This window comes from Peromyscus eremicus, chromosome 6 (genome assembly GCF_949786415.1).
Source record: "Peromyscus eremicus chromosome 6, PerEre_H2_v1, whole genome shotgun sequence".
NCBI classification, from domain to species: Eukaryota; Metazoa; Chordata; class Mammalia; order Rodentia; family Cricetidae; genus Peromyscus; species Peromyscus eremicus.
The window spans coordinates 37,242,747-37,257,089 of NC_081421.1; the positions used below are offsets into that span (position 1 = coordinate 37,242,747).

Genomic DNA, 14,343 nt, shown 5'->3' on the forward strand with positions numbered 1-14,343 from the left:
TGTTCAGATTTTGGGGACATTTTGTGTATTTACATACAAAATTCTTTGACATGAAAAATACTGGCAATTTTATTTTTAAAAAATCTTGCTAGAACTAAAGGAAGTCAATCTTACCATAGATTTATATATAGTTACATGTGTAATATCTTGGAGAAAACAGACTCATTTCCCAAAATCTAGGTTATCTTCTATGTTTATAAAATAGAATTACATATAAATGAAGCATTCTGTCTAATCACAGCATAGTAATTAAGAAGATACACTATCATTTTCACACCTGAGATTTTTTTTAGAGCCCTGTGGTCTGTGGCTTCAACAGTAACTGTAAAGATGTGTGAGTCTGTTTCATTCAAGTTACAGTGAAGCACAGTTTGCTAAGTCCATAGAGCAGTTGACTACATACATAGGAACTAGGTTGTTGGCAAAAGATCAGGGATTAGTGTCAAGCTAGTCAGCTAGCTGAGAAATATACTCACATATTTAAGGATAGAACTGAACTTACATAGCACCTGTCCACCTAATCCACCATTCATGAGTATATCCACCCAGTTATCATCTGTCTTTAGCTCCCTGACTTCTCTTTCTCTGTATCCATCTTTCCTTCTATTCAGTCAACACATACTGATTATATGCCCTGTGGTATGCTATTATTTACACTAGAGATTCCAAAGTCCTGACTGCAGGGGGAAATCTTGTGTCCAGAAATAGGTAGGGCACATGCTTTCCAGCCCCAACAGCTCTCCTATTTCTTTTCCACTTTTCATTCCACTGGTTGAGTAATTACTTCATGCTTTGCTTGCCAAACACTACAGACATCTTTTCTCCTTTTTTCTGAAACCCAGAGTTTGGCTTGATGAAGAGTATGCCAATACCAAGGACATGAGAAAGCATATGCCCTACCTATTTTGGAGCTCATGGCTCCAAAGACTTCTGTGTCCTCCATCTTGAGTTTTCCGTTATGTTTTTTTTTCTTTCTCGGAAGCGCATATCACTTTTTTCTACCTAGCATATTTCTTTCAACCACTGTTAGCAGGAGCTAAACTATTTTACTTAATGCACTTTCTATGCTGGCACACATTATATACAGCTCTACCACATATAAAGAAAAGGCCAGGAAACTCTGTTAGTTGGTGGTGTAGATGTTTGGGCCAGAGCAGCAGAAAGATGGTGCCATTTTTATATAAGAGACACCACAAAGATCTCTAGCCTGTCACTTCTATTATAATCAATATAAGTATAAATAATTATAGTTTTATTTATGTTAAAAATATTTATAAATAATGAAAAATAAGGAAGCTGTTGCATACTTGAGTTTCAAATTTGACAATTTAATGACTGCAAGTATTTAATAATGAAATAATATTCTTTATTTTTAGAATACCTCAAATTACCTTTATATCCCTTATTATAAACTTAAATAAACAAAAATTATCACATTGAAATTCTGACCAGATTTCTGATTATGTTTTCTCTCTTGTATTTATTTTTGTTATTTTGTTTCTCCTTAATATAATAGTAACTATAACTGTATTTCACTTATAAATTGTCATCCTATTTTTTATATTCCCACAGATAATTAAAATTTTAATTTAGAAAGTGATGTAATTATAGTGACACATTTCTCAGAACCACACCATTCATTCTGCTGTGCAAATATCTTTGTAGGGGCAACTGGGAATTGACAAATACATTCACTTAAATTTTTGTCTTATGTTGAAAACTGAGGGAAAATTAAAATTGACTATTTGTACATCATTATTAATCAAACAACCAATTGGAAGTAAGGATGGATATTATGGTCATTTCAAAAATGGTTTTTGGTTTTGGTAAGAGGGTCCTACAGCACTGTCTTCATATTTGTGAGTTACTGCACCCCAGCTAGTGTCTTCATTGCTGCCTTGTGTTTATTTGCTACAAATCCCTCTTGAAGCTGTGTGCATTGGTTACAATGATAATGAGGATGATAACCCAAACAAAAATGCAATCCTAAAAGCTAAAGATTGTAGAGAGGTGTATAAGGTTAGCTCACTTCCAGCGCGTGCAGGCTCAATTATGCATGAATGAACGAAATACAGTAGGCAAACTGTCGCATACTACTAAATTTAAAACCTGTAACTTGGACAGTATTTAAACTGGCTTTAATGTTCCTTCGTAGCCCACTGTACATCTTCATTTATCTTTTCACATTTTCTTTCCCAACCCTGCTGCCCTAGAGGGTGGTGCTTTCACAGAATCCAGACCCAGTATTAAGTCCTGCTTGCTCTGTTGTCTCTAAATATATTCTTTGTTATTGGTCTGTTTTGTTGCTCGTTGCCCTTCACAAGTCTTTATGCAGTAGTAGTAGCAAATTACAAAGCTCTTCCAATGTCTTCAGCCATGCCTCCCTCTAGAATATTAGTTTGCTTCCATAGAAATGTAGATCCATTTCTCAGTCTACTCTGGCCTCGGTGCCGTGGTCTGATTGCGATAACGGATGAGTTGCAGATGGGACAGCAACGCCAGTTGAGTCATCTTCGTTTCAGTTATGTTTCTCAATGGCAGTTTGTTGTGTGCAACCATCTCTGACAAGACTCAGTTGGCAGATATTTTTTCTAACAAATGTTCATCCCAGATGCTGCTAGTATTTAAACAGGATGTGCCAAGACTCAGATTTAGATAGAAATATAAAATCATTTTATATTTTAAACCTTAAGAAATCTAAAATAATCTTGTAGAAAGAACAGTAGTTCTCCATACGTGAATGTGGCCTGTACTTGATAAAAAATAGACTTTCAGTATTTGTATGTCAGAAAAAAAACAGGAGCTATGAATGTGACATTTATATTTGGTTCTTACATTCACACCTCTGTGGACATGAGGGCTGAAAGCCCCACATGTGACATGTGCATCCTCATTATCTCCCACTCAGGGTTTTCATTGAAGTCTAATTAGCAAATTCTTGCCTGTGAGTTTCTGTAAATTGGCTACTCTAAGAGGTCTTGAAGGTCTAAACTAGCACTGAAAGTCAGTCTCTTTTGCCAGATGCCTACAGGTAAACTGGTTTGAGACTCCAAAGAAATTATGCTCCCCCGCAATGCTTTTTCTGCATTTGAATTCTAAACTATAGAAATGAAGAGTTTTCACTTTTTTGCATACTGTTTATTTATTGCTTGATAGCCCTCTGAATAAAGTTTCTGTCTGGATGGTCACAACCTCGTTTGTGTCTGTATGGTTGCTGCTACAGTGAGCAGAGAAACAAAGCCCAGGAGTTTAAATTAGTTTCTGTTTCATTATATTGTCCAGTCAGTTTCATGCACTGAAGTATTTAGCATTTTAATAATAAACACTTTCTAATTATTCAGGGTGTTTAGTCTAAAGAAAACAGCATTCATTTGTCAGATTTTGAAGTAGCAAAGCAATAAGATAGCAGCTAGATTAAAACAAAACATTACAGAATTTGTTCTAAATGAATTAAATAGGTTTAAATTTTCCTGAAAGTACTCTATTTATAGGCTGCAGTTGAGAGAAACAAAGTATACCAGCACACAGTTAAACTGGCTTTGACTCTTCACTTGGGACTAGTTCTAACTGATCACTGTGCTACTGTATGATTTGATTGTGCTGACAGTTACATGCCACTGTTCCCGTAATAACAATTTTTCTTCTTTATTCAAATGAATTTCCTAATTACACGTGTGATGGGATGTTTTAATTCTTTTCCCTTTTCAAATCCACCTTCCTGTTGCAATGCATGATGGGCAGGCTCAATATTGTGCATGACACCCGCTACAAGTGTTGGTAGGTGCCAGCTTTGTTTCTTGATTATCTTAAACCTACAGTGCATCTCACAGCCCCTCAAAATCCACTGCTAAGTTTAACGTTTATCTATTGGGCAAGTCCATTTCCTCTTTACTAACACCTGTCAATTAAATGCCAATTTCTATTTAATTGACATGGCCCCACATAAATGTTTTCTTTCCACACAAGTTCCCTTTAGTCACTATTAGTGGATTTTGATTGGACTATGAGTTCTGGTATATAAAAACAAGTCTATCTCATAAAAGTAATGACTGTATACTTTCATAAGAGTGAATAATAAAAAAAGAAATTTTATTCAAATGGATAATTGTACATACAAAGTAAATACTTGTATTTTATTTATATTTTAATGTCTTTGAACACTATATAAAATTCTTGTTTTTTAACTTAGCAAATTAAGCCTGTTTGTGTCAATTTTCTTGATTTAATGGTAACGAGCTTTTTCCCCCCCACCCTTTTTTTTTTCTCTTTCATCCCTCCCTCCCCTTCTCTCCTTGGAATGTTGTCCTGCTTTGCGCTGTGATTGCATGTCACTCGCTGGTGATGATGTCCTGTCACATGGCTTCTTGCTATGATAAATACCATGCCCAATGATCTCCTCCATGTTGCCATGGTTTCCATATTGCTACACTCTTCTGTATGTTTGCTTATATGATTTTCCCTCCGAAAGTTCCCATGGTGCACGGTGCTACGCCAGCCACTGTGTCCGCAGCAACAACATCTGCCACAAGTGTTCCCTTCGCTGCAACAGCCACAGCCAACCAGGTTTGCTAATTTACAGCTTTGTTTCTTACAAACCAACTCTTAATAGGGCCCAGTCCAGCAGCCTAATGCACATGGATCTCCCATTGTGCTCAGTGGGAATCGTGTGGACGTGAGAGCTGTAGAGGGTGCTTTCCTGAGCATGGGGTTTCAAAGATACCTCTTGTTGGCCTACACATTCTCTCTATGACAAGCAGCCAATTGCTTTTATGCCATTTATAAGTGCTCCAAAATTGTCGCAGCTCCATTTCTGAAGCTACTAAACTGATATTTACACAAGCAATTCTCATTTTTCTCAACCAATTGTGTAACTAACTAATTTGGCCAACCAAAATGGAAGCAATTACAAGGTTATTATTGAAGCATCTGATATATATAGTTTCTCAATTCATTCCTAAAGTCTTAATAAAAAGGAAAATATTAAAATGTATTCCTATGCCACAAATGACCACTCTTGTAAATAGAGTTTGATATATATAATTTTTATAATTTTTAATAAGCAGATTGCCTATTAAGATTACTTTTATATGCAGCATCTCTCCACTTTGATTCTTGCTGCTTTAAATGGAAAAGGAAATTAAGTGCTCTAGTTTATACAGTTAACCTGCATGAATGAATGTTAGAGATTTAGGAAGGAAGAAACAGAAATCATGTATGATAAATGACAGATATCCTATGTTCATTGACAGTATGGAGGATAAACAATATGTAGAATTCTGCCAGGCAGTGGTGGCACACACCTTTAATCCCAACCCTTGGAGGCAGGAGGCAGGCAGATCTCTATGCACTTGAGGCTGGCCTGGTTTACAGAGCGAGTTCCAGGATAGCCAAGTTAGAGTTATTTTAAGCAGATGGGATCTACTTAAACTTAAATTGTATAGATGAGAATGGACTGTTTAAGCTAAAATAGCCATTTAAGGTATTTAAAATTCAAAAATAGCATTACTCTCACCAGCATTTTCTGAATTTTCTTAAAAGGAAATACTTTCTAGCTCTGGATTAATTATGCTCACATTTCAAAAATAAATCTTGTCTTTAATATGTAGATTTGCCAGTTATGAAGGCACAGTTCAGTAAGGTTGGTAGTGTATGAAAGGACTAAACCAAGTTATGCATGTTCCACTGACAGAAGTTAGATGGAGTCTAGAGAGACTGAAAAGAACCCTTGTCAGATGGGATTCAGCACAGTGCCCTTGGAGCAGGCAGACGAGCTAAGAGCCAACAGTTACTGCTATGAGGAGCAGCCACCTTTTTTTCAATTTTTGTTTTTTCATTATATCATCTTCTGTTGATGAACTTTCAGCTATTAGTATAGTTATTAAAAACTTTCAAGGTCATAATGCCAGATGGATTTAATTTTAAGTTTCAGACAAGCCTTAAATGCTTCTTGGCCAAGAATCATTAGTTTTTCAGACTTATCAAAATACTCTTGGATTTATGCTAACACATAAGACTCATTTACAAGAATGCTAGCTTGTGCATATGTGGCATGATAGTTCGGGAGAAATATCAATAGATTCAGTGCAGTCCATGTATGGTGCACATTGATGATGCTGGAGTCTCCTGTATATAACATATATGACTGTAGAATTGCTGGTGTAAGCACAACTATAGCAAAGCAAATTCAAAATGCCCTTGGCCACTGGGGTTGTAGGGGACACTTTACTTTTTGCATTGTGCTGTGACCATTTCATGCATAATTCCCTGGGTCTTCATACTATTACTATTTTACAACCAAAGAAAAGGGAATGGATATATATATACACACATATATTATATCTACATATACATACATATGTATATGCCTACAGTACATTAGCAATGCTGGAAATAGCTGATGCCACAAAATGCAGCCTGCATGCATGCAGAAGTTTATAGCTGGCCCTTCATCTGCATCGAGTGGTGTTGAAGGTCCTTGGTATGTTTCGACAGCCCCATCCTTGATGCTTCTACACTGTTGGGTGCAACATCCTGTCCTGCAGCAGCAGGAACAATGGTATGAGAAGCTTCATTATGCTTGGAGCACATTTTCGTGCCATTTGCCAATGCTGTAAAATTGTGTAAAATGTCAGCTGAGAAATAAAAATTAAGAGGAACATAGTGATATATACTCCAGACTGTGAATTATAGTTTTTAGCAGATTGAGATAGTCTAATATATTTAAATTAAAACAACAAAAGCCTTCTTGTATGTGAGTTCATTGTTACCCCAACAAACTTTCTGAAATGGACTTAGTGTCATTGTATAGAATAAGTTTAAACACGGTCAGCAGTTGCTTTGCTCAGGTTCACACAACCAGGAAACAAATCAGTGTTGTTAGAACCAATGTCCTCAGGCCTCTGCTACACTAACCTGTAGGGCTGCCTTACCCACATTAGCAGCCCTTAATTGGGTGTTGAAGAAGAATCAAGTCACAAGTTTGATTTCATATTGAAAAAAGCAACCTCCGTACTGGTTTCTCATTGTGTTTTCTCGCAAGTTCTCTGAGTCCTTGCCTATTTAAAATGCAATGAGATGTGTAGCTGAGGTTCCAAAGTCAGTTCATGGACAAACCTATTCTCTTTCCCAGTTATTTTTGGAATACTAGTTTATAATTCACACTGGTATATTTAATTTGGGTCAGAAGTTAAACACTTCAATCTGAATAAAATGTTAGAAATTTGGTTGCACAAATTTAGGCAAGATATTTTTTACTGTTGATTTCATTATCATTGCTAAGTATTTGAAACCACAAGGGTGTGTGTGTGCGTGTGTGTGTAGGCCAACAAAAAGGGCTTCTTTCAATAACTGCTCTGCATGAAGTTTTGGTAGCTGTACTTCTCTTACTTTCTAAGTTCTGGTAACATCCGTAGAATAGTACTTAACACAAAGATTACAAGCAGTGAGGTGCTTCTCTGGCATTTGCGTTTACATTAACTTAATGTCATGTTGACCAGATGAGGGCTGCCACCTCACAGCTGAATCGCACTGTTTTTTATAAGTTTAATATTAAGATGTTTTCATCTCTTGGTGGTTGGCTTGCTTGCATGGATCATTCATTAAATAATTTTTTTATTTGCTAGATACCCATAATATCTGCCGAACATCTGACTAGCCACAAGTATGTTACCCAGATGTAGAGTTGTCGTCACAAAACAGTAAGTTTATTATGCAATGTAATCACTATATTTGTGGTTGGAATATGTTAATATTTAAAATACAAAGGATAATCTATTTTCTGGGTTTTGTTTCATGTGTTTCATTTATTTATCAAATAAATACAAGGATGAATAAAATATGACAGGTGATTAGAAGACGTGAGTTAGGGATTGATGAACTTTTCTTAAAAGGTCTACAGACCAGCTATTTTTGTTTGTATGGAGCATATCAGTTTCTGCTGCAAGCCCCCCAGTTTGGTGTGAAAACACTTAGAGAATAGATAAATAAGTAGATGTTTTCACATTAGACAGTGGACTAGATTTGGCTCATAGGCAGTCATTTGGTGACTCTGGGCATAGGTCATTAATTTTATTTTAACTATTATTTCACTCATTCTTATATGAAAATATATACCCACTTGTACCATGTATCACTGTGTACAGTATCAGTAGGGAACAATGGGTCTAACTCTTAAATAACTTCATTCATTCATATATATATAAATATATATATATATTTACATATATATGTATATATATACACACACACACACACACACACACACACACTCATACATGTGGAACCATTATTTATCAGTTGAATAAGTAGTTCAAGACAGCTAGCTTAGTGATAATAGGATTCTGAAGATGCTACTGTTCCTCACAAAGGCTTGGGCTCTTGTGTTTGCTTTCTGTAACATTGTTTTCAATACCTGCAAAATCGGCTATTTTTCATCCTTAAGTTAGATCATGTGTGAAGAAGCATGACAAGTACTTATATTTTTACATTTACAAAAAGCCATTTAAACCTCTGTCTGGCCAGTAGGAGGATGATGGTTCTTTGTTGCTTTTCTTCATATTTATTTGCTCATTGACATATTTGCAAGTCAGGTTTTGCACTGCTTTGTGTTAGTTACCATGTCAATGATGTGATGACGTAAATGATCTCTGAACTGTCTGCTAACAAAAGAGAACTTTGAACGAGCTTCCTGTAAGGCAAAGATGCAGGGCTCCTCTTCTCAACAGCCATAGAAGAAAGCATTTGGACAGTGAAGGTGCTGTGTGTATGTGGAGAATAAGGACCTTGCAGAAGGGACAGAGTCAGGTCTTCAGTGGTGGTTAGAAAACCAGGTGATAAGAATCCACAGCAAGAGCCAGACAGAGATAGATCCCAGAGTAGAGAGAAAGGTGGGCAGAGTTTGAAATCCGCTTGAGGAAAGATGTGTGCCACAGTCAACAGTCATTTAAGTGGATTTTGATCCATTTTGTAAACTCTTACAAAGCAGTTCTGTCCAGGTATGGTGGTACACACTGTTAATCCCAGGACTTGGGGCTCAAAAATGAGTGAATTTCTGTATGTTAAGACCAGTCTGGTCTATATAATGAGCTCCAGGCTAGGCAGGATACTATCACAGGGAGACCCTGTCTAAAAAAGGAAGAAAGGGGGGTGGGAGATAAAAAGCAGTTCCCTCATAGTTAATCAGATACATGGAATAAGGATATCACTTTGTTGGTTACAAGTTTAGAAGGAGTTTTTTGTCAGCATGCTATCTATGTGTTGGGGTGTGTGTGTGTGTGTGTGTGTGTGTGTGTGTGTGTGTGTGTGTGTTATGTATATCAACTATATATTTATTGAAAAACACTTTAAATAATTATGTGTTTTAACAAAGACTATCTCTTTTCCCATTTTAGATCATACAAAGAGGAAAGGACAGTGTGCTTGGTTAGAGTAAGGACGACGTCATTAGCCATATTGTATATACCGTCAAGCAACACACACAAAAATCCCTCAGCCACAAGACATCCACATATTGCATGTTAACCAGAAGAAAAGACAACATGGGAACTTGCTGCACACTGTTGCCTACACACTTTGTACATTCAATTGGTATTTGTGCTGAGGTGATATTCCTATCTAAAAGAACAACATTGTCTTTCTTTTTGTAGCACAGAGTTATGCATTAAAATATGCATACATAATTAGTTTCCTATATATTCATGCCATCTTGAAAAGACAGACTATGGTGTAACCATGATTCTATTATGTATTGGTACGTCTGTAGACCAAGATATAATTTTTTAAAAATGAGTTTATTTCTTTCAAGGTTTACAAGTAACAAAGGTGCACCTTGTATTTAAAATCGCCATTAGAGCTGAGAGCGCGCATGCACAGTCATTTTTGTTTAAGAGTAATATTTTTACTGTAATAGATTGTAAGACGTGGTGAGGGAGGGATCTGACAGAGATGAATGTGCCAAGCAAAACCACAACTGTGTATATGTTAAAGCACATCATGGCTTTAAGTACCATGTTGCTAAGGATTCTCATGAAGTGCCATAGACTGTACATCAAACTAGAGTATTATTTCTTCAGTGTTATTATTTTCAGAGCCACGTTTTGTTGCTTATTTGCTAGTACTAATCAATCAAAGGGCACCATTCTTCTTTTCTTTTTCTTTTTTGTTTTTGAAACCAAAGCTGTCTCAGAAATGGCCAATTTAACTTTACAGTAACAATAGACAGCACAACACACACTCAATACAGATAAACTTTCACATACTGGAGATATATATAATAGATATATAAAATTATTTTAATGCATTGTAGTGTAATATTTATGCATACTCTACTATATAACATGTTATTCAAAAGGGATATGCCATTTCTGAGACACAGTAACAAAAAATGTTTGAGGAAATTATTTTGCTTCTATTTATAGCCTCTGTCAAAAGTCAAAAGACTATAAATGCTTTGCAGAAATGGTTTCACGTTTGCTTAAACGCTTCATCACAGTCACATTCAAAATAGTGACTCTAAACAAAGAGAACAGCACTGTCATCAGATGCATGATAAACCAAAATATGAAAATGGGAAATGTTTAATTAACCTAGTAATTGGGTGGGTTAAGTACATGGGTGAATTTTATATGTGATTCTTTTGTTCAGATTAACTGCTTATAGCCTTAGAAAGCCTTTTAAAAATTTTAAAAATAGATGTGCATTCAGTTTTTAAGAATGGATTCATCCAAAGGAATTCCCCTTTTTTGTGGTTTGGATGTTGCAGCTAGTAAAGGATATTTTTGCCCTGTTCAGCAGTTCTAAAAATCGCTGAGTAGGGGCCAGGTCACTGGCGGTTCTAGTGTGGAATGGGAGAAGTGAGAGTTCCGTTATAGAACTTTCCATACTTCCAAGTTTACTGCAAGTTTTTATGCTTGAGAGAGATGCTTTCTAATATAAGACTGATGTGTTGATTTTACTGATTGTACTGTACATCTATTAAAGCCTTAGATTATTACATTACGGGTTGGAACCCATACCAATGTAATTTCAATCGTGTTAAGAGAGTAATGGTGACTTCACATGTTAGTATAGTTAGTTACATTATAGAATATTACTTATTTTTCTTGTTAAAATGTAGTTTTTCATTTCCTACATTTATTAGATTTTCATTTTCTATTAACAATTGAATACCATTTCAGTTTATAGACTATTGTTTTATTAGATTTTACCAATGAATTTTTCAAAATACAAAAAAAAATTAAAGTAGTTTTTCCTTCATAACATACTCAGTTTTAAATTACATGTAGTGTCATATGAATATCCGTATTATTGTTAACTAAATGATTTATATTTTACTGATTTAATATTACAGTGTAAGAATGTCAGTCATTGTTCTTGTCTAGTTTTCATTAAAAGAACAAAGATCTTTTATATGGATATCTTATAAATATATAATCATTGCTAAGTAAGAAGTTAAGTTGTTGCTATGGCAACAATCCTGGCAGACAATTGAGTAATATTTTGATGATTTATTTTGTTTGTAATTAGTTATTATGAGAAGATCTAGATCCTAGATATTAGAATAAAATTTATTTTCTACTGTATCCATTTCAAATGTTAAAGTATTGTTTAATATTTTTGAAATCCCTGAATATCAGGCCTTGTTATAAATAAGCTGCATAATCAATAAATAGAACAAGGGACTTTTTGTTGATAATCCAAATACTCAAAGTTTACGTAATGAGAATTTTAGCGTGTGTGCAAACTCTTGGGGGTTGATGATGCTGCAGTTTAGCATGTTGGAAAGTCTAGAGAGAAAGGTTGACTTTTTGCACTTCTGTATATAGTCAAAAGAGAGAAACCTGTATAATAGCAAGATCTTATTTTGAATAAAAACGTCTATAATTACAAGGAGTTTTGTTAAGGCTAATGAAATGACAGACTGAGCAAAATTGCTTGCAAAAGTGGCACAGAGTTAGCACTCCATACCCTTCAGACACGTTGCTTTGCTTTTTGTGGACAGCTTGTAGTTTGCCAGGATTTTTCAGCTGGAAAGATTTGCCATCCTTCCAAGATCTCATGACTGACAAAACTCCATTGGGCCAAATCTGCCTGAAGATCATTACCAAAAATAGCAGGTACTTCAGCCATTAAGGTGAAATCATGGATCAGATATTCCTTACATTGTTTTCAAAACTACTGCATGTTTAAAACTTCAACAAAAAGAGAGAAAGAACTATGCTAAGGACACATATTATTCAAATCGGTTTCTGCCAATTTCAATGGTTTATTGTTCACAAAACGAAATCTTCAAAACAAGTATTGACTTTCACAAAATTTAAACCATAAACAGGCAAACCAAACAGCACACCTGTAGTTGTTATGTGATTGTTTTTTAATTGCTGTAGACCTTGTTCTTTCCGCAGGTGAAAAAAAGAAGTTCAAATTTCACAATTTTAATTTTCAACTCAGAAGCACTCAAAAGAGCAAAATGTGACAGTGGCCACTTGTTAATGACTTGGTTGCCCAGCCTTTACTCCAGCTGGCTACTGATGTTGCACTTACCAGCAACCTGACGACCACTTTCATCTGCTGAAAGGACAAAGCGCTTGGTTTTACTATTATGTAATCACAACTTACTTTCCGCTTGTAGTTGCTTAAAATTATGTATTCTGTCTAGGGCTGCAATTTGTTTTATGCTTATTTTATTATTACTGCAGTAGTTGACTTTGCTGTATGGAAAAATAAAGTGAAATTGCCCTAATAAAACTTCTCTTTCTTAAGTATATTTGTGTATCTGCAATTGAGTAGTAAATTATTTCTCTGCATATCACATACATTACATACACCTTCATGAACATAGGAATAAATTGGTTTTACAGGATTGCAGCCAAGGCAGATTAATGCCTTCTGACCAATCATCTCCTGATGCTGAGAATCTAAACTGAATGGATAACTGATATTTGTCCAGTGCTTCCTAAAAGCCCTCAGCCCGCTTCTCCTAATGCCGTACTAATTTAAATGGTATATGAGGAAAATATATGTAAGTTTAAAAAAAAAGTGTTTTAATTCTAGATCTTTCTATTAAAGAAATGTAATTTACTTGACTGATCCCACTGACTAGCACTGAGAATCAGACAGTCTGAGAGACGCTTTTATGAATAAGGTAAATGATTGCACTGGATTCAGAAGGACACAAAGTTTATACACCTGGCTTCCACACATGCATAACTCCTCAGCCCATGAGTGTGTGTGTGTGTGTGTGTGTGTGTGTCTGTGTGTCTGTGTGTGTCTGTGTGTGATCCTGTGACTGTTGGAATTTGTTGACCAATAAATTGAAGTCTTAACAACACTACTAGTGATACATGGAATCGCATCCCTGATAGCTGTGAAGAACAGTTCTAATTTGAAGAAACTGTGTTTCATCATTTAGTTTTATTACATGTTTGCTCTGACCCTCGGTATTTGTCAAAGGATGCAAACTTCTCATTTGAAAGTTCATTTTTTTTTTCCAAAACTTATTTCAGGAATAGTAATACTGATGGTAAATGCAGTCTTTATTGTTGATTTGACTTATAGCTAACAGTTCTCTTAGTGGTTTGAGTTCTCAACATATGCAGCCATTCTGCATGACACTCATCAAAGAGGAAGCTTCACAACTTTTCTGAATACCATTAAAAACAAAAACAAAAAACTATGGGGCCTGGAGACATGGCTCAGCAGTTCAGAGTACTGGCTGCTCTTCCAAAGGACCTGGGTCCAATTCCCAGCACCCACATGGCAGCTCACAACTGTCTATAACTCCAACTCCAGGGGACATGACACCCTCACACAGACATACATTCAGTCAAAACACCAGTGCACATAAAATAAAAATAACTTATTATTATAAAAAAAAAAGAGCTAGTTCTCTCTAGTTTCTCAGGTATCATCAGATTTTTTGTTAACAAAAAAAAAAAAAACCCAAAGCTTTTTTTTTTTTTTTCTTGGCTTTTTGAGACAGGGTTTCTCTTTGTAGCCTTGGCTTTCCTGGGACTTGCTCTGTAGATTAGGCTGGCCTCAAACTCAGAGATCCACCTGCCTCTGCCTCCTGAGTGCTGGGATTAAAGGTATGCACCACCACCGCCTGGCCAAACAATTTATTTTTATTGTTTTACTTATATATGTGTTTGTTTGACTGCAAGTGTACGCCACATGTGTGTGGGTGCCTTTGAAAGCCAGAAGAAGATGCCAGTTCTCTGGGAGCTATAGTTCCAGACAGTTGTGGGTGCTGGGAACTGCACTCAGGTCCTCCCAACCATTGAGCCATCTCTCCAATCCCTATTTCAGGTATATTTTAATTGAATGAAAATACTATAACAAAAATCC

The 14,343-nt window shown here is 35.8% G+C and overlaps 1 protein-coding gene across 10 annotated transcripts in view; it reads left to right on the plus strand.

Annotated features, from left to right (window-relative positions):
* The window catches only part of Mbnl1 (muscleblind like splicing regulator 1), a 146,803-nt gene extending 134,042 nt beyond the window's left edge, over window positions 1-12,761 (plus strand). For 6 of the 10 annotated variants that reach the window (XM_059265400.1, XM_059265407.1, XM_059265408.1 and 3 more), the window contains 4 exons: window positions 3,742-3,777; window positions 4,469-4,563; window positions 7,623-7,697; window positions 9,390-12,761. In XM_059265400.1, the coding sequence (XP_059121383.1) occupies window positions 3,742-3,777; window positions 4,469-4,563; window positions 7,623-7,679 (188 nt within the window). In that variant the 3' untranslated portion in view covers window positions 7,680-7,697; window positions 9,390-12,761. The remainder of the gene's footprint in view (window positions 1-3,741; window positions 3,778-4,468; window positions 4,564-7,622; window positions 7,698-9,389) is intronic. The other 4 variants (XM_059265402.1, XM_059265404.1, XM_059265405.1 and 1 more) reach the window with 3 other exon arrangements.
* Window positions 12,762-14,343: the final 1,582 nt, after the last annotated feature.